This window comes from Chelonia mydas, chromosome 3 (assembly GCF_015237465.2).
Source record: "Chelonia mydas isolate rCheMyd1 chromosome 3, rCheMyd1.pri.v2, whole genome shotgun sequence".
Lineage (NCBI taxonomy): Eukaryota > Metazoa > Chordata > Testudines > Cheloniidae > Chelonia > Chelonia mydas.
The window spans coordinates 2,237,251-2,256,916 of NC_057851.1; the positions used below are offsets into that span (position 1 = coordinate 2,237,251).

The 19,666-nt window shown below is 42.9% G+C and overlaps 1 protein-coding gene across 40 annotated transcripts in view; it reads right to left on the reverse strand.

Annotated features, from left to right (window-relative positions):
• DTNB (dystrobrevin beta) overlaps positions 1–19,666 on the reverse strand; it is a 361,644-nt gene that overhangs the window by 146,977 nt on the left and 195,001 nt on the right. For 2 of the 40 annotated variants that reach the window (XM_037893708.2, XM_037893705.2), the window contains one exon: positions 1,454–2,914. The exons of the other annotated variants lie outside the window; for them this stretch is intronic. Coding sequence is in view for 1 of the 2 variants with exons in the window: in XM_037893705.2 (XP_037749633.1) it covers positions 2,866–2,914 (49 nt within the window). In the remaining variant the exon portion in view is untranslated. Of the gene's footprint in view, positions 1–1,453; positions 2,915–19,666 lie in introns of those variants that run through there. 40 annotated transcript variants of the gene reach the window in all.

Consider the following 19,666-nt stretch of genomic DNA (forward strand, 5'->3'; position numbering starts at 1 on the left):
GAAGTAATAGCTCTGAGATGTATGAACTGCTCCACTCATCTCGGTGCACATTCTCACCCTCCCTTGACAGTACCAGTGCTTGAGAGACTGTGGTGAGCATCATGCATGACCAGTCTCAACTCCTCACCCCAGTATCAGCAGTGTGTTCTTGGTGCATGCTCTCAGCATGCCTGTTCTCAGTTCCCCATCCAGAGTGGCAGGGCTTTCCCAGATGCCAGCTTACATGGGGGCCAGGGAAAGGGGTTCAGGCCCCCTCTGACTAACAGAAGACCCGAGATCCAAGCTCACATGGGGACAGGGAAAGGGACCTCCAGATCACAGCACACATATGGGAGGGGAGAATATGGGGTTGACAGGCACCCCAGGGTACTAATCTCTCCCACTTGCCCTCTCCCCACTTTCATGTCACCACTCTCAGCATCCCATCCCATCCCTTCCCTCCTATTTTTAGCTTTCTTCCAAAGGTTGGGTTTGAATGTACAGTGCTTCGTTGCTTCTCAGGTTCAACAGCCTTGAGGTTCAATAGCTCCTTGAGCCACACAGAGATTTCTGGCTGGCTACCAACCCTCTTGGGCATTCTGTCTGCAGACACACAGTATAATCCGCTTGGTGCCAGAGTATTAGACCGTGTCTACATTACAGAGATTTTTCGCAAAAAGGTAGCTTTGGGCGATCAAACAATGTAGGTGTACACACTACAATGCCACTTTCAGCAATTAAAATAAATATATAATTCTAAAAAAAGTGTGTAATTTTTCATGTATTCTTAATTTTACTGCAAAATTAAAATAAATATATAATTCTCTCTCTTTCATTTTATAGTTATGATATATCTAGGTTTAAAGAACTGACCTAGTTCAATGATTTTTGATAAGGGTTGCGAGAACATATTTTGAGAACCAAAGGGGTGCAGGCTGCAGTAAAGGTTAAGAACCACTGCCCTACACACTGGCAGAGTGCCTCCTCCAGATAAGAAAGCCCTGAGATGGAGCAAAGAAGACACTTTCCAGGAGATGCTGCAATACTCAGATGCAGAAAAAAGGGAACGCAGGCAGTGGAGGGAAATCGACAGGCAGGACAGAAAAGAAAATGAGGGCTTCGTTAGGGACGCAACTGAGAGGAGATAAAAGTTATGGAGCAGCAAACCTAGATGCTGCAGTCCCTCATAACGCTCCAGACTGAGCAGATGTATGCCCGCCCTCTCTTTCAGCACATTCAGAACTCTTTCGCAAGCCCTCCCCAAACTCCACCCGCGCATTCCTTTCTGCTTTCTGGGACTTCTCGCTTTCCTGTTCACTCCACCTCCATGGACACCTTTTCAAATGATAGCTGGTCTTATGCACAGCTCTGAAAGTCAGCCCTCTCCTGGTACCTCTCCTCCCCCAAGCATGTGTGTGTGTGTGTGTGTGTGTCTGTGTGTGGTGTTGTAGTTTTGTATGCAATAAAAGCAAAGTTTTTTGAACGGATAAGCACTCTTTATTTGTTTCCATGCAAATTATGATAGCAGATGGCAGCAACAAATAAACAAGCAGTTTAATCATATGCTTACACTGAATCCTAGGCCACAAAAATCACAAGTGCTTCCTTGCAAAACTCAACTTCATTAAGCATTGCAGTCCCAAGCATAGCAACTTACTTTACTGGTTCTCATCTTCAAAGTGTTGCCTCAAGGCCTCCCTGATTTGAATCGCCCCCCAGTTGTGCCCCCGTAATAGCCTTGGTATCTGGCTGCTCAAAAGCAGCAGCCAGACTTTCTGTCTCAGCAATCCACCCACGAGCAAACTTTTAATCTTATCTTCACAAATATTGTGCAACATACAACTTGCGGCTATGACTATGGGAATATAATCCTCATTGAGATCTAACTTGCCATAAAGGCATCACCAGCACACTTTTATTTTGCCAAACTCACATTCCACGGTGATTCTGCACCTACTCAGCCTATTGTTGAACCGCTCCTTACTGCTATTCAGGTTTCCCATGTAACTATTCATGAGCCATGGCATTAAGGGGTACACCGGGTCTCCCAGGATCACTATGGGCATTTCAACATCCCCTACTATAATCTTCTGGTCTGGAAAGAAAGCCCCCGCTTGCAGCTTTCAGGCCGGGGTTCCTGAAGATATGCGCATCATGCACCTTTCCACCCCACCCCACGTGGATGTCAATGAAACGCCCATGGTGATCCAAAGCGTCTGCAACACCATGCAGAATTACCCCTTCCTATTGATTTATTCCATCGCAAGGTGGTCTGGTGCCAAAATTGGAATATGCGTGCCCTCTGCAGTTAGTGAAATCCATTTCTGCAAAGCCATCCACTATTTCATGCACATTGTCAAAAGTCACAGTCCTTCACAACAAAATGTGATTAATAACCCTGCACACTTGCATTAATGCAGCTCCAACGAATGACTTCCTGACTCCAAACTGATTCACGACCAACCGGTAGCAGTCTGGAGTCACCAGCTTCCACACTACGATTGCCATGTGCTTCTCCACCGAGAGGGCAGCTCTCATCTGGCTGCCCTTGCACTGCAGGGCTGGGGTGAGCTGTGCACACAGTTCCAGGAAGGTGGCTTTCTTCATCCAAAAGTTCTGCATCCCCTGCTCGTCATTCCAGACCTGCATAACGATGTGATCCCAACACTCAGTGCTAGTTTCCTGAGCCCTAAAGTGATGGTCCATCATGTTCAGCTGTTCTGTGAATGCCAAAAGTAGTCGATTGTTGCTCCTATCCACATCAGACAAACATCAGGAAACTCTAAATCCTGTTGAGTTAGGAACTTCACAATTAACTGCACTGCCATTTACAATGTGCTCCTGACAAGTAGCAGAGCACTGGAGAGCAGTGCGGGATCCATTCTTTCAGACAGAGATGGTGGGGCAAGCGGAAAACAAGGGACATTGAAAAATCCTGTGAACAGAAGATGGAAGAACATGGCCTTAGGCACAACCCTATCTGTAGAACCTGTTTCCTGAATAGCATCTGCAATATTGTTTCCCCAAAGAGGTACAGAGTGCCATGCACTAGCTGGGGCAAATGGACCCTTTGGGCCCTGATCAGTCATAGTTGGATAGCTCAGTGGTTTGAGCATTGGCCTGCTAAACCCAGGGTCGTGAGTTCAATCCTTGAGGGGGCCATTTAGGAATCTGGAGCAAAAATTGGGGATTGGCCCTGCTTTGAGCAGGGGGTTGGACAAAATGACCTCCTGAGATCCCTTCCAACCCTGATATTCTATGACCCCCAGGAGTGTGCAAAAAAGCACTAGTAGAATCTGCCAATCTTTGGAAAAGCTGTTTTCTTCCCCAGGGGGCTGTATCTCAGGAACCAGTTGGTTAAATGAACCCAAATTTGGATTTCTAATCCGATGAGGCATACCACATTCCAAAGTTATCTGATCAACCATTTGGGTTTTAGAGCACGTAGTCAAATTGTCCTTTAACCAGTAAGCGGATCTTAATCGTAACTATAGCAGAACTACCACTCCACTAAAATATTTATTTGTTGCACCAGGACACAACCCAGTTAAGAAGAGCGAATACCTCAGGAGTCTGATTTCAAGCTATGTCCCTGACTGTGAGTATTTATTATGCTATATATATAAAATCACACACCAAGAGCTAAGTAACACTGAGATCAGACCTATTCAATATTTTGTTTTATCCTCATTGTTTAAAGCGTGGCCCTATCCCTCATTTACAGCACACCACTGAAACCCGGCTTTGAATAAAGAATGACTCACTTCCTCACAGACTTTTCTATGGCACTTGTCACCACAGCATCTGAGTGCTTCCCAAACGTGAATGAATTTATTTTCACAACACAGTTGAGAAGTCCTCTCTCTCCCCATCTGTCTCCTCATTCCAGTCCCATTCTCATCCCTTAGTCACAGGTCTTTCCACACAACTCTTCTGCCCATGTCCTTTCAAGCCTGTCCTACTCTGTCTTCTTTCACTCACCCTTGGCTCTTCGTCCCACACTCCCCACCCCCCGCCTCCTTGTCCAGTTTCCTTTCCCAGCCAGTCCCAGTCACTCTCTATTTCCACCCGCAGCAAGCTCCTTGTACCTATCTACTCCCTTCATCATGACCCCTCTCCCCCCTTTTCTTCCCTCTGCATCTGAGTCAGGATGCTTCCTCCTCCATGCTGTCTGGACACCAGCAGGTGGAGCTCTGAGCTCTTGTGCCTGGTACCATAGTGGCTTGCAGCAGCCGGGAGCAAAAATTACAGGGAAAGTCCTGCTCAATTCCTACAACCTTTGACAGATAGACTCAATGGAAAATTTAGCTGCCAAATTCGAGCAAGTAGCTACTGAGCATGTGCCTACTCATAATATTCATAAGAGAGGAAAAAAAACACATGGAAGCTTCCTTACTAGCACTGTAGCCAACAACAGCTAATGCACAGCTGTGAACATTGCTCCTGATTAATCATGTTAATATTTATACCAAAGGTATAAAATGATGATCATTTTATATGATCATTTCATACCAAAGGTATCAAATGATGTTGATATTTATACCAAAGGTAAACAAAATCCCAATCACTTAGTTAGGTTCTGCTGCTTCAGAAATATAGCAAAGTACCTTTGCCAAACAGAGAACATCAGCAGGGAAGAAAAGTTTATTAAGTTTTGATAAAGGATGTTTGAAACAATGGATTGTAAAAATAAAAAACAATGCGAAAAGTTGGGCTAGCGCCCCTTCGGCAAGTAACTTCATACATGTTCTATGTTTCATTTTATTCCTAAATCTCCAGAGGCACCTGTCATCTCGTTATGACATTATATGCAGCACACCTGCATAACTTTGGCTTAATTCTAACAGCAATTAAACATAATACTTGGTTCAAGGAATGCAAGGCTAAAAGCAGAAATTCAACTCCAACACAAACAGCAGCTCTGAGTCTTCAGCAGGTGATTTCAAGCTCAAAATATCATCCCTCCCCAAATGAGCAACATGCTTTGACTGCATTCTTCAACGTACCTTTAAAATACCTAGAATTTTACAACATGCCTCAGGCACTCTTAATTGAAAAGTAGCTTTTATGTCCCTCTGTCAAGTTCTGGGGTGCAATTCAGACCAATTAGAGGTTGTGTCACTGCGTGTAATAGAACCCTGAGCGCCCCAAAATGCTTCTGCTACTTGTGGCTCCCTGCCTGGGACACACACAGCCAGCATGCACTTTGTGTTCTGTGTGCCGTACAGCTTTCATTCAACCACTCTGAATCCAACCGCCTGCCAGCAGCAATCACAGACACACATTTGTCTTTACCAGACTTGGTTAATGTTAGCAAGTGACCCCAATACACCCTCAGTCCCGAACTTCCCCAGACCCACGTGCTCTGATATGTCCAGCCCTCTCCTGTAACATTCAGAAGACTAACAAGATTTGTTTGCTCCTTTAAGAAGGCAAACCCCACCAGCTTGTCACATTAACTGGCATTAACATTGACTTTAGTACACAGTCCTGCTGGTTAGCTTAATAGGAAAACAAGTTTATTAACAAAAGAAGATAGGATTTTAAGAGAGTTCAAGTGTAAGAGAGAAATCTAGAAATGGCCACAAGCAAATAAAAGTGAACACACACATCTAAATATCTAATACTTAATCTAGCAAGGTTTTGTTCAAGGATTTGTTCAAGATAGCTTTTCTCACCCAGTCTTCCAACAAGATGGTGACTGCCCCCTCCTCAGTCAGGATCTTCTCCAGAAGCCCAAAGGTGCCAGTTCCTTTGTCTTCTTTGGTGAAAGAGAGATCACTTGGGGTTCTCTGCCCCTTTCTTTTATAGTCCAGTGAACCTTTGACATAGATTCTTCTGTAAGGTACCCCTGCACCCCCCAAAGTGACGTTCATTCAAGCTGTGAGGAAGGCATCATTGAGTTTGGTGGTGAAGGAAGCTTCATGCTGTCTCTTCCCCCACTGGTGTCTGCCAAAATAAAATTTTTCTGTTTCCTGCCATCTCCCTCCATTCTGTCTTGATGGTATTGTTTACTACTTATATCTAAACTGAGGTAAACCCACATTACTTTGTTAGGACGGCCCTATTTAAAAACTTTTGTCTAGGCAGGGCTGTCTGGTTTTGAACAAGTAACATCATACAGGTGAATTCATAACTGTACATATAATGTTGCTACATGCGCATCATGGTATTATTGGCCAGCGAGTCATTAGTTTTCAAATAATACCTCACAAGGCATATTTTGTGGAAAGATTATTACAATAGTGTGTAGAGTGTGAATAGAAGGTGCTTTGGGTCACACCCTCTTACTTTTAAAAAGTATTATTTTGAAGAAACAAGATATTGAACAAACTGTTTGGTACTCACAACTCATAACCACTGGGCCAAAGTTTGTGAGTTTAGCTATGAGGAATTCCTTTTGGCATAGACCGCCTGTGCTCCCAACTTGCAGGGTAAATATTCTAATAGACAGCAGTAAGAAAACCTACCAAGAAACAGAAGTTCCGTCTGACATGTTCAGTATGTACCTCTAGCCTGCCCACCGCCTGCAAGACAGAAGACTCCAAAGCAATGGTCAAAAACAGTTCAAGAAATAATGTAAACTGCACACCCACCAAAGGAAGGAGGGGATGTGGTAATGCCGGAGAAGAGAAAACCTAGGACAAAGGAATTACCAGAAAGTAGTTCATCCTTTTTTGACATTCCCTGTTTTCCTAATTTTGGATATTCAAATTTGAAAAAGTTGGCCTGGGTGGTTGTAATGTTTAGAAATATTGTAAGATCAGGGCAGCCTATCACATACAGCTGCTCTCTCTCTTATGATGAGTTTCCTTTAACAACTCCATGCCCTCTTTTGTTGGGAGAAATTTTTTGATTCTGTGAACTCTTTGGCATATATTTTGAGATCTATATCGATCAAGGAAAATGGCATGAAATCAGTGTGGAGGAGGTTTAAGGGCAATGAGATTTTCAAGGAAGCATTCAAGGTGTGTGGAAATAAAAAGTATAGGCCAGAGCAAGAGCTAGGGGCCTGTGAAAAATAAATATGCATGGGATTACTTGTAAACCTCAACTGGGACATCATCATCCTGGAAATCTTCCTTGAATGACTCAATGATGAAAGCATGGACAAACCTGAATCCCTTCTCTCCTCAGGTGAGCTGCTACAACTGCCAAGCAGTTGGTGCTGCTGAAAGATCAAAGAGCCAGGGTCTGCGCTGGAAGGGGAATGCTTTCACTTGAAATCTGAGGTATTTCCTATGTACTGGATGTCGACCTTGTAGGTCAAGAGCTGCGAACCAGTCCTAGGGCTCTAATGATGGGTGATTATGGAGGCTAGAGTTACCATCCTGAATGTGAACTTACTGAGACATTTCAAATCTAGGATTGGATGCCACCCCTTTTCTTTTGCAGGATTAGAAAACAATGTGGGTAAAACCTTTCATTTTGAATTTCAGAGGCATTCTCAGTGCTTTCAGTGCTCTGAGCTTGAGAAGGGAATTCACTATTGGTTTAACCGTCTCTCCTGAGAGAAGGTCCCTGAAAAAGGATGAAGAAGTGGGGTAGAAAGTGACTGAAACTGAATAGCATATCCCACGTTTATAACTTCTAAGAGCTCTGAAGTAATTCAATACCAGGCCTCTTGAAAATAAAAAGGAAGCTGAAAAAACAGGGCGGAGGCAGGTGTAATAAAAAGTTTTAATTTTTTTAAAAAGGTGTACGAGCAAAAAAGAGAAAAAATTATACTAACAACTCCACCTAAAATGTACACACACATGACTAGCAAAGTTGCATAGTGAGCAGAGAAGTGGACACTGCAGGGGTTCACTCTTACTGCCCGTATAATAAATAGGAACTGAGGGATGGTTTGGTCCACTCTGCTATCTATGCCTTTGGGAGGGGCATTCCGGGTGCGGTCTTAGCCCCAGTGGACACTGAGATTGCATGGTGAGATGGAAGAGAAGGAACTCAATCCAACACCAACACCAAGAGACTCTGAAAAAGATCTGAGGGTCCTGGCAGATAATCAGCTGAACATGAGCTCACAATGTGATGCTGTGACTAAAAAGACTAATGTGATCCTGGGGTGCTAAACAGGGGAATCTCAAGTAGGAGACGAGATTTGTACTTGGCACTGATGCGACTGGGATAGTGTACAGTGCTGGTGCCCACCATTCAAGAAGGATGTTGAAGAGCCAAGAGAATTATTAAAGGATTATAAAACATGTCTTATAGTGATGGACTCAAATAATTTAATCTATTTAGCTTAAAGAGACGGTTAAGGGGCAACTTGATTACAGTCTACAAGTATTTACATGAAAAACAAATATTTTATAACAGGCTTGTTCATCTAGCCTAGAAAGGTCTAACAGGATCCAATGGCTGGTAGCTGAAGCTAGACAAATTCAGACTGGAAATAACGAGTACATTTTTCAGTGAGGGTAATTAACCATTGGAACAATTTACCAAAGGTTGTGATGGATTCCCCATCACTGACCATTTTAAAATCAAGATTGGATAATTTCTAAATGATCTGCTCTATGAATAATTTTAGGGATGTTGTCTGGCCTGTGTTATACTGGAGGTCAGACTAGATGATCTCAACGGACCATTCTGGTCTTGGGATCTATGAATCTATTAAACAAATTTATGTGACTGCGTAGAGCAGTGCAGCCACTAATGACAAGTCTGTACTCTTTACAATGCAAAGTAAACATAACACAGTGAGCAATGACAGGAAACAAAGGAGGGGTGAACTAGGTATGGAAGTTTATGGTTTAGAAAAGCAAAAGATGAGGTGGTGCTTAGTTGTGCTGTTTCTTCGTTCTTTTTTAAAAAGTATACTAAAGTTGGAAGAGTCTAGCATTAAAGGCAGGGTGGAGGTCAGTGATGGAACAACAAATTAAATAAGTAAATCTGGAGTGGGGTTTGAAGAAGCAGAATAAGACTGCCTGGTATACAGGGTTAAGGAGACTATTCCAGCTACAGCTGAATTAATTAATTGATTTTTGGTTTGGTGACTGAACTGAAAAAGCAAAAAAGAAAAATTTGGTTTAAACTGAAACTGGATTGTGGGTTTTTTTTCCTTGCCAAAACAAAAACACAATTCTTTTTTGTTCTTGTCAAAAGAAACTTTTCAAATGTTGATTCAAATTGAAATTTTTTGCAACAAAATGTCATTTTGAAAATGGTGATTCAAAGCAAGATGTTGAAGTAAAACATTTAGACATTGCAGAAATTTTTTTTTAGCAGAAACTATTCTCCAAGTTCAACCAGAATTCATGAATAAGTTCACGTTTCAGAGTAACAGCCGTGTTAGTCTGTATTCGCAAAAAGAAAAGGAGTACTTGTGGCACCTTAGAGACTAACCAATTTATTTGAGCATAAGCTTTCGTGAGCTACAGCTCACTTCATCGGATGCATACTGTGGAAAGTGTAGAAGATCTTTTTATACACAAAAAACATGAAAAAATACCTCCCCCCACCCCACTCTTACCAGCAGGAGAGTGGGGTGAGGGGAGGTATTTTTTCATGCTTTGTGTGTATAAAAAGATCTACACTTTCCACAGTATGCATCTGATGAAGTGAGCTGTAGCTCACGAAAGCTTATGCTCAAATAAATTGGTTAGTCTCTAAGGTGCCACAAGTACTCCTTTTCTTTTTGTGAATAAGTTCAGTATTCTGAAAAATGCATTTTTTGGGAAATTTACTATTAAAAAAACCTGCCCAGCCATAAGGAGTGCAATGAAGAAAGACTTGTGGGAGAATAAAACCGCCAACATGAGCACCAAGGTGAGCTGATGTGGCAGACTTGTTGTGATAACTGAGCCTACAAATTTACCCTAATTGTGAACTCAACTGTAAAAGTAAAGTTCATAAAGTGTTACAATAACTGCTGATGGGAAAACATGCAAAAAGGAGAGACAGACAGACTGAATTAGTCTAAACAAAAAAGCCTCCTGATATAACTCAAGGACTGTGTTAAGATCATGCCTGGTAAACAAGAAAAGTGTGAGATTGGAAAGTAATCGACTAAAATTGGGGTGTCAGAAATTAGGCCTAATTGGTGAATAAAATAATATTCTGCCCTTCGCTCCCTACTGATGCCCTCAAAAGATAAGACTCTTTTTGGGAAAAAATAAAGATGGATGCAGATGCTGGCTGACTGGAAGACAAAAAACGGGGATGGAGCAAGCTTCACCCTGTTGGCTGTTATCCCTACCATTCCCTTGAACCCCAGGCCTTCTTCATCCTAGCCTTAACTAGACCAGACCAGAGAAAGGTCTGTGACATTGACATCTGCACCAGTTCCGGCTCAGTCCTGAATGCCACCTGTCATGTGAGACTTTGCCACACAATCCAAATTCCCGGTTGTGTGGTTTTTTCCCTTCCCCACTTTCTTTGGTTTCTTTCCTACCCTCTTTTTTCCTTCTGTTTAATAAAAATCTGTCTTAGTTGGCCAAGACCATATTTTGCAACACCGCTGCAAGCCTGTGACCAAAAAGGCAGCTAAAAGCAATAACCTAAACAGTCCAACACTAGTGCAAGTTTGTCAGGTCTCAGAGTGGCTGACAAGGCCACATGCTGTGCCTGTGTTTTTCCAGCAATGAGGTTGCAAGTGAGAATCAACGCCAGAGACAGAAGCTGCATATTCTCCCTTGGCTATTCTTTTCTCTCCCCTCTTGTGAGTGTTTGTCTTGTTTTGTAGTCTAGGAAATGGAATAGGACTTTAACAACAGCAGCAGCTTCAGCCCAGCTCAACTAACTTTTTCTCTTTTCTCCAAAAGAACAGTTCTTGCCGTCTTTAATACCACCTAAAGACTGCCAAACAACCAGGTTTTTCCTTCTAAAAACTATCCACATCAAAAGGGAAAGGGAACATGGGATGTTGTCAAAATAAAAGCCTTACTTAATACTTTATATTTCAAACGCTTTAACTGTTTTTCCCTTTCTTCTGTATCTTTAATAACAGATTAAAAAACAATTTTTAATGGTGTCTGTCATGGTACTAAGCAGGTTAAGCTCTCTGTACACCAAACCCTGAACCTTCTTTAAAACTGCTTAATGTTGGACAGTTTCAGGGTCCTGTTAACATCTTTTACTTTTTGGGCCCTTTATTCCATCTAAATTAATACAACAGACCTGTCCTCTTCCTTTGGGACTTTTCAGTACTGACCTGTGAGAATAACTCCCTACCTGTAAAATAACTCCCTAACGGATAAAATAATCATATGTCCTCATCCTGACTACTTTGCTATCTTCTGTTAATACACGGTGTTATGGGATACTTAGCATAAAGGTATAGGCCAATTTAGGCTATATAACTGCTATAGTATTTGTACTTAATTAATACTAAAGCATATATGGTACAGATAATACATATTAGTAATAGGATATAGATATATATACACGCTAGCCAGAATATATTAGTCAACAGTCAGAGGCACTAACAAATATTTCCAGAAGTAGCTCCAACAATTCCTTGCTGGCTTTCAGCAGCTATGAAGGACATGGATCTAACCCACAGGCTATAAGTATACATCCCCCCAGCAGGCTGAATTTCAAGCAGAGATAATGTTTCATAGAATCATAGGACGGGAAGGGACCTCAAGAGGTCATTTAGTCCAGTCCCCTGCACTCATGGCAGGACTAAGTATTATCTAGACCATCCTTGACAGTTGATTACCTCACCTGCTGTTAAAGATCTCCAAGGATGGAGATTCCACAACCTCCCTACACAATTTATTCCAGTGTTTAACCACTCTGACAGTTAGGAAGTTTTTCCTAATGTCCAACCTAAACATCCCTTGCTGCAATTTAAGCCCATTGCTTCTTGTCCTATCCTCAGAGGTTAAGAACAACAATTTTTCTCCCTCCCGTTGTTAACAACCTTTTATGTACTTTAAAACTGTTATGTTCCCTCTCAGTCTTCTCTTCTCCAGACAAAACAAACCCATTTTTTTCAATCTTTCCTCATAGATCATGTTTTCTAGACCTTTAATAATGTTTGTTGCTCTTCTCTGGACCCTCTCCAAATTCTCCACATCTTTCCCGAAATGTGGTGCCCAGAACTGCATACAATACTCCAGTTGAGGCCTAATCAGTTGAGCGGAAGAATTACTTCTTGTGTCTTGCTTACAACACTAATACTCATGTCTTGCTAATACGTTCCAGAACGATGTTTGCTTTTTTTTGCAATGGTGTTACACTATTTGACTCATATTTTGCTTGTGATCCACTATGACTCCCAGATCCCTTTCCGCAGTATTCCTTCCTAAGCAGTCATTTCCCATTTTGTATGTGTGCAACTGATTGTTCCTTCCTAAGTGGAGTACTTTGCGTTTGTCCTTATTGAATTTGACCCTATTTACTTCAGATCATTTCTCCAGTTTGTCCAGATCATTTTGAATTTTAATCCTATCCTCCAAAGCACTTGCCACCCTCCCAGATTGCTATTGTCCTCAAACTTTAAAAGTGTACTCTCTATACCATTTTCTAAATCAATGATGAAGATACTGAACAGAACTGGACCCAGAACTGATCCCTGCGGGACCACACTCGATATGCCCTTCCAACTTGACTGTGAACCACCTGGAACGGTTTTCCAATCAATTATGCACCCACCTTATGGCTCCATCTAAGTTGTATTTCCCTAGCTTGTTTATGAGAAGGTCATAAGAGACAGTATCAAAAACCTTACTAAAGTCAAGATATACCACATCTACTGCTTCCCCCCATCCACAAGGTTTGTTATTCTGTCAAAGAAAGCTATTAGGTTTGTTTGACACAATTTTTTCTTGACAAATCCATGCTATTACTTATCACCTTATTATCTTCTAGGTGTTTGCAAATTGGTTGCTTAATTATTTACTCCATTATTTTTCTGGGTACCGAAGTTAAGCTGACTGGTCTACAATTCCACAGGTTGTCCTTATTTCTCTTTTTATAGATGAGCACTATATTTGATCTTTTCCAGTCCTCTGGAATCTCTCCCGTCTTCCATGACTTTTTGAAGATAAGTTGAAGTATTTTTCCACTGGGAACAGATTCTACCACCACAGATGTCAACAGCTCATACTGGACTGTCTACCTGAGTTTGTCTGTAAAGCACAGGCTCAGGGACAAGTCTACTCTCACAAAGCTTTTGCTCAGCAAAAAACATCCTTAGTGAAGTCAAATAACGTATTATATAGTGTTTGTGAAAACTACAAGAGTCAATTATTTAGATAAATAAATACTGAAGTAATTTCAATGTAGCTAGGTCAGAGGTACAACAGCAACCAACTTATTTTCTCCTGGAAAGTAGAAGAGAACTACTCGCGCGGTTGTATTGTTTTGTCTGAATGACTGCTGCTGGAAATTAGGTTACAGCGGTAACCTGAGGGATTTTCCTTGGCTCTTTCATATACCTCGTCAATAAAATATTTAAGACCCTTTTAAGTTTAGTTTCTCATTCCCTGCAGGGAATATTAATTGATATATAGCTTTGGACAAGTAGGAGACTGTGATTCACTGGAGACTCTCATGTACTTCCAAAACATATTTCAACAAGAACAAAAGAAACAAATACATGATCAACTGATTTTCTGAGTGTGTCTGCATATGCACATGCATACATTACTTTACAAATGTAAAGCTAGTGTATGGAAACCCAAACTTAGCTCAAATTTGAACGATCTTTGGACTCAGGGTTTGGCTTTACAGGGGGCTTGGTCTGCTCTGAAAATGCCTCCATACACATGGTCAGTTACTTAGGCCTGGTCTACACTGTGCGGGAGGGATCAATCTAAGTTACACAACTTCAGCTACGTGAATAACGTAGCTGAAGTCGAGGTACTTAGATCTCCTTACTGCGGTGTCTTCTCTGTGATTACTTGACTGCTGACGCTCCCCCGTCAACTCCGACTATGCTTCTCGCTCCGGTGGAGTACCGGAGTTGACAGGAGAGTGCTCGGCAGTCGATTTATCGCGTCTTCACTAGATGCAATAAATCGACCCCCACTGGATTGAGCGCTCTGGAGGTAAGTGTAGACATCCCCTTAGAGTGCACTAACTCTGCATTTATAATGGGCTCTGGAGTTCTCTTTCAAAGTGTACTAAACCTGATGCAAATTGAGTTAGTGTTGTCTGTTGTTTGTGTGCATGAAGTGCTGCCAGGCACTATTTTTGCAGTCCTCCAACTACTATCTCACAAACAGGGACATCACTGGAAGAAGAAGGGAAAGTTACTCACCTTGTGCAGTAACTGAGGTTCTTCGAGATGTGTGTCCTTGTGGGTGCTCCACTACCCAGCCTCCTCCCCTCTACTTCAGAGTTCTCACAAGGTCCTCTGTGACAGAGGAGGAACGGTGGGGGCGTTGGTTGCATAGCACTAGTTAACCACCATGATGGCATGAGATGGGGTCAGCGCACGTGGGGCCCAACTGGACACTGCTGTCGAAATTCTCCAACTAGAAGAGCAGGGGCGCACAATCTCCTGAAGTGGAACACCCATAGGGACATCACTTGAAGAAGAACTGTCTGTTTACCTTTGAGACCGCAAGTTGACCAGATGACCCTTCTCCTGTTTAAAGCCTGGCACAGTGCAATTTACACCTAGATTCCAATAGATCAGCATTATGGTAATATACTCCAGCAGCCTTTAGAACATGCCTTAAGCATGGAGCCATGCTGAGACCCTATATCTCATTGCCATCTGGGAGAAAGGGGTGACTACAACGGGTCATACTGAAAGGTGAACTGTCAGAGTGGATAGATGTTATTAGTGGAGTTCCTCAGGGATTGGTTTTGAGACCAATCTGATCGAACATTTTCATTACTGACCTTGGCACAAAAAGTAAGAATGCACTAATAAAATTTGCAGATGACACAAAGTTGGGAGGTATTGCCAATATGGAGGAGGACTGGAATATCATACAAGAAGATCTGGATGATCTTGTAAACTGGAGTAATAGAAATGGGATGTAATTTAATAGTGCAAAGTGCAAAATCAAGCATTTAGGGACTAATGACAAGAATTTTTGCTATAAGCTGGGGCCTTAGCGGTTGGAAGCAACAGAGGAGGAGAAAGACCTGGGTGCATTTGTTGATCACAGGATGACTAGGAGCCGTCAACGTGATGTGGCCATGAAAAAGGCTACTGCAGTCCTAGGATGCATAAGGTGAGGTATTTCCAGTAGAGACTGGGAAGTATTAGCACCGTTATACAAGGCACTTGTGAGACCTCATCTGGAATACTGTGCGTAATTCTGATCTCCCATGTTTAAGAAAGATGAATTCAAACGGGAACAGATGCAGAGAAGGGCTATTAGGATGATCCGAGGAATGGAAAACCTACCTTCTGAGAAGAGACTCAAAGAGCTTGGCTTGTTTAACCTAACCAAACGAAGGCTGAGGGGAGATATTATTGCTCTCTATAAATACATCAGAGGGATAAATGCCGGGGAGGGAGAGGAGTTATTTAAGTTGTTGGCAGATGTGAACTATGAGTCTTTCCCAGTCTTCAGCCCCCACCTCTCTCCCTCAGCCCACACTGTTCCCCTTCATTGGTTAACCATCTGCTGCTCACATTTTTGAAATGGCAGTTGGACCTGCTGGGCAATCAGCTTCTGTCTCATGCTAAAGTTCTGATCATAGACTGTTTACAAGCCTATGCCATGGAAGGCACATACCCATCTATCTATTTTCCTTTTCCTACCACTCAACTGTCCTGCCCAGTGAACACCCACCCTCCTGCCCCAAAGAACAGCGAGAAGCAGGGCACAGCCACAACCTCATGAGAACATAAGAGCCTCTATCCCAACCTGCCTCCCGCAGCATATTCAAATAATGAAAATATTCAGTGGTGTGAAATTCAACAGTTTATTGAGAAAGTGGTTACAAGAAAAAAAATCTGGTTAGTATTCTCCATTTCCATGAGGTAGATATGGGTATTGCATGCTGCAAAGATACTAAGACTACAGCTTCCTGCTGAGGTATATATGCCTTATAACAGGCATTTGTATAGGACAGTATGTTTACCCTAGGGATAGCACAGCGTACAACTCCTAATGGCTTCTGATCGGTTTACACAGAAAAAGACCAAGTTAAGGCTTTGAACAGTCACTGCAGAACCCCATCTATTTTTCTCTGCAATTTCAGCAGGTCTGCAGGGGACATAAAGCAGAATCTTAGACTGAGAAATTGCTTGATTTTGATCTGAACATTATGTGGGATAGCTGTGCAGTCATTTGCTCCCCGAGATAGCTTACAATTCCCATGAAGAACTTCTGGCAGAGAGGGAGGGAGGGACCATCTTGGTGAGTAACTTCACACCTTGTTTCTCTGGTCTGCCCTTTGCCTTTCTGATTAAGGCCATTCTCTGCCTCCTGGTCACCCACCTAAGTGTAACATTATCTACACAGAGGGGGAAGGGATAGCTCAGTAGTTTGAGCACTGGCCTGTGAGGGTTGTGAGTTCAATCCTTGAGGGGGCCATTTAGGGATCTGGGGCAAAAATTGGGGATTGGTCCTGCTTTGAGCAGGGGGTTGGACTAGATGACCTCCTGAGGTCCCTTCCAACCCTGATATTCTATGATTACAATCCATCTTGCCCCCAGATACCCTCCGGTAACCCTTCTGAGACCATATAACCATCTCCAAGGCACAGCTTAAACCGCAAAGCCAAACCAGGACCATAATCCCCAAAACCTCACAGCCTTCAACGCACAACTACAAACCCCAAAATCCCAAGCTAGACTCCCTGCACACACTCCTTACCACCTCTGAGGTTCTCCCAAACCTGGGAAGAATCTCAGGGAGCGGAAACATGAAATACATGTTAAAAATGCTATCACTGCCTCTCTGGACTATGAAGAATAACCCCTTGTTTTTTCTTCCCACTCCTGCAGCCACAGTGCCTGTAGTGGCCAGACCCTCAAAGACAGGGCCTTTATCAAGGTCTGAGCAGCTTGCTAAGCTGAGGGAGAAGAACTGGAAAATCAGGGAAGAAATGTTTGCAGACCTCACTGCAGACTTCCCCCAAAACTTGAAAACAATAGCAAGCTGGAGATTGGATCTGAGAGACACCAGAGAAAGTGTTGCAGTGGCCAGAGACAGCGCGGCCATGGCAAAAGCCACCGTAGAGAAAGACAGGGAGATGCAGTAGCAGCTCCTGGAGGTCACATAGACTCAGAATGCTCCGTTGCAGCACACAGACATTCCAGTGCCCTCAACCAGGACCCAGCCATGTTCTGCAACCCCTGAACAATACAGAATACTGAGAACATCAGCATATGTTCCCCCAATGAAACCTTACAGTTGTGCTCCCAGATACCATTCCTCTCCCCAGCTGAAGCTCAGGGCAACAAAAACAATTGCCCCGAGAGCCCAGCTCTTTCATACCATGTAACACATCTGGTACTTTGAGGCTTGACATCAGAGGGCAGAAGAACAAGAAGACACAGAGGCAAGACGTATATTCACCTGTGAATTGGAGCCTGCCTTCCACTGCACTGTGTCACTTTAAAGCAGTGTTTCATTATTAAACACTACTTTAAATATTTCATTATTAATCATAATTAAAGATTTATTTTTGGTTGTTACATAAATTGTTTTTAATAATAAAAATCATTAAAATTCATTCAAAAAGACTTGGCAATGCATGTGTGACAAAGTAGGAATTTTCTGTAAAGTTTTTATGATTCCTCTGTGAGCCTTTGTTTCCCTCTGCACTTTGCATTGCTAAGTGGGCACAAAATGAATTGCATTGCTAAGTGGGTGCAAAAGGTTAAAAAGCTGTTCTTGGGGAAGAGCGGGAAACATAAGGTATTGTCTTACATTACTGATTGGGATGGAATGAAAGGGTCATTAAGCACTGACTGGTTTCAGAGTAACAGCCGTGTTAGTCTGTATTCGCAAAAAGAAAAGGAGTACTTGTGGCACCTTAGCGACTAACCAATTTATTTGAGCATAAGCTTTCGTGAAGTGAGCTGTAGCTCACGAAAGCTTATGCTCAAATAAATTGGTTAGTCTCTAAGGTGCCACAAGTACTCCTTTTCTTTAAGCACTGACTGAAACTGACCCATACTGATGGAGGGTCCGCAAAGACAATGGGAGATGTAAGGACTGAACAACGGACAATTATACATGGGAAACTCCAGCAGGCAGGACACGTGAACTCAGCATGAAAGGTGTCATGTGGCTGGCATAAAAGTTGGCTTTTGGGAGAGAGACAGCAGTTCTCACTTGGGATTGCCAAAGAGAGAGGGAGAGAGAGCCAAAAATGGATTCCAGCGTAGCTGTGAGGAGAGCTTGCTTGGCCAGAATGAACTACATCTTAACACTGATTTCTCTGCGACTTCCAGAGCTGTGTTCCAGTTGATTGATAAATCCTGCTCTGTTTTGAAAAGGCTGCCTGGTAACACTGAATATCCTTGTGGAGGTACATTGGTCCCTGGACTGCCTGGGCAGAGCTCACCGTGCAAAGCAGGATTACTGGAGCCCAGGAGCTCAGTCTCAGAGGCATTGAGGCTGGTTCCTACCCTAAAGAAAGAGTTGGGCCCTTGGGGGTCTGGCATACTGAAGTGGTTCCTCCAGGAGACTGTTTAAAAGCTGGGGCATGCTGTGGATCTGTGGCAGCATGGTACACAGAAAAAACCTAAATTTTGCATGTCATAGATTTTTCTAAAAGTATAAAAGCACAGACATGATAAAATAAGGAGTGCCATAATGTGCCACTTCCACCACCCATAAAAGACTCCAACGCTCACATTCCACTCTCCCCACTACTCCCTGGGATAATAGCTGGATGTACAGCTGAACCTTTTCAGGCCTGAGACTCAAAGTAAGAGCAATATACATCCCTGACAGTACTGCCATGGCTGTTTCCATTTTCAACTGGCTGCTTAAACCGCTGAGCAAGTCCCCGTCACTCAGCCTCCCATCGACTGTTAAGGCTTTCTCCTTTACTCTCACAGCTATTTTGCAAAATACATGTAGATATAATCCTAGGCAAATTAGCCCATAAAGAGAGCCACCTTCTTTTCAGATTGCCGCATACACACTCCACTGTCATTCTGCAACTACCGAGGCACTAGTTAAACAGTTCCTTCCTTCTGTCCAAGTGGTCTGTGAATTGCTTCATTAGCCAGGGAAGCAGAGAATAAACTGGGTCTCCCAGGATAACCAGAGCATTCTCCACACCATTAATGTTCATAGTGATCTGGGGGGAAAAGTCTCCTTTATTCTTTAAAGTAAACAGAGCAGCATTCTGAAAAAAAAATAGCATTGTGGACCTTTCCAGACCACCCTGCATTTATGTTTGTGAACATGTCATGGTGGTCAACCAGGCCTAGGAGCAACCATGTAGAAATACTCCTTTCTGTTCATAAACTCTGAGCCCTGGTGTGGGGGCCAAATGATAGGGACATGGGTCCCATCAATTACCCCAACCCAGTTTGGGAACCCCATGTATGCAATGCCATCAAAAATCTCCTGAGCATCTCCAAGCTTTAAAACCCAGTACAACGATACCTTATGCGTGACATCACACACCTGCCTCACAATGGACCCACCAGCCGATCTCCCTATGCCAAATTGGCTGGCTATAGACTGGTAGCATTTGGTGGTGGTTGGCTTCTAGATGGCAATGGTGACACGCTTCTCAATGGGTATGGGGCACTGCATGCTGGGATGCTGCTGCTGCGGCTCCAGGGCTAGTTCAGCAC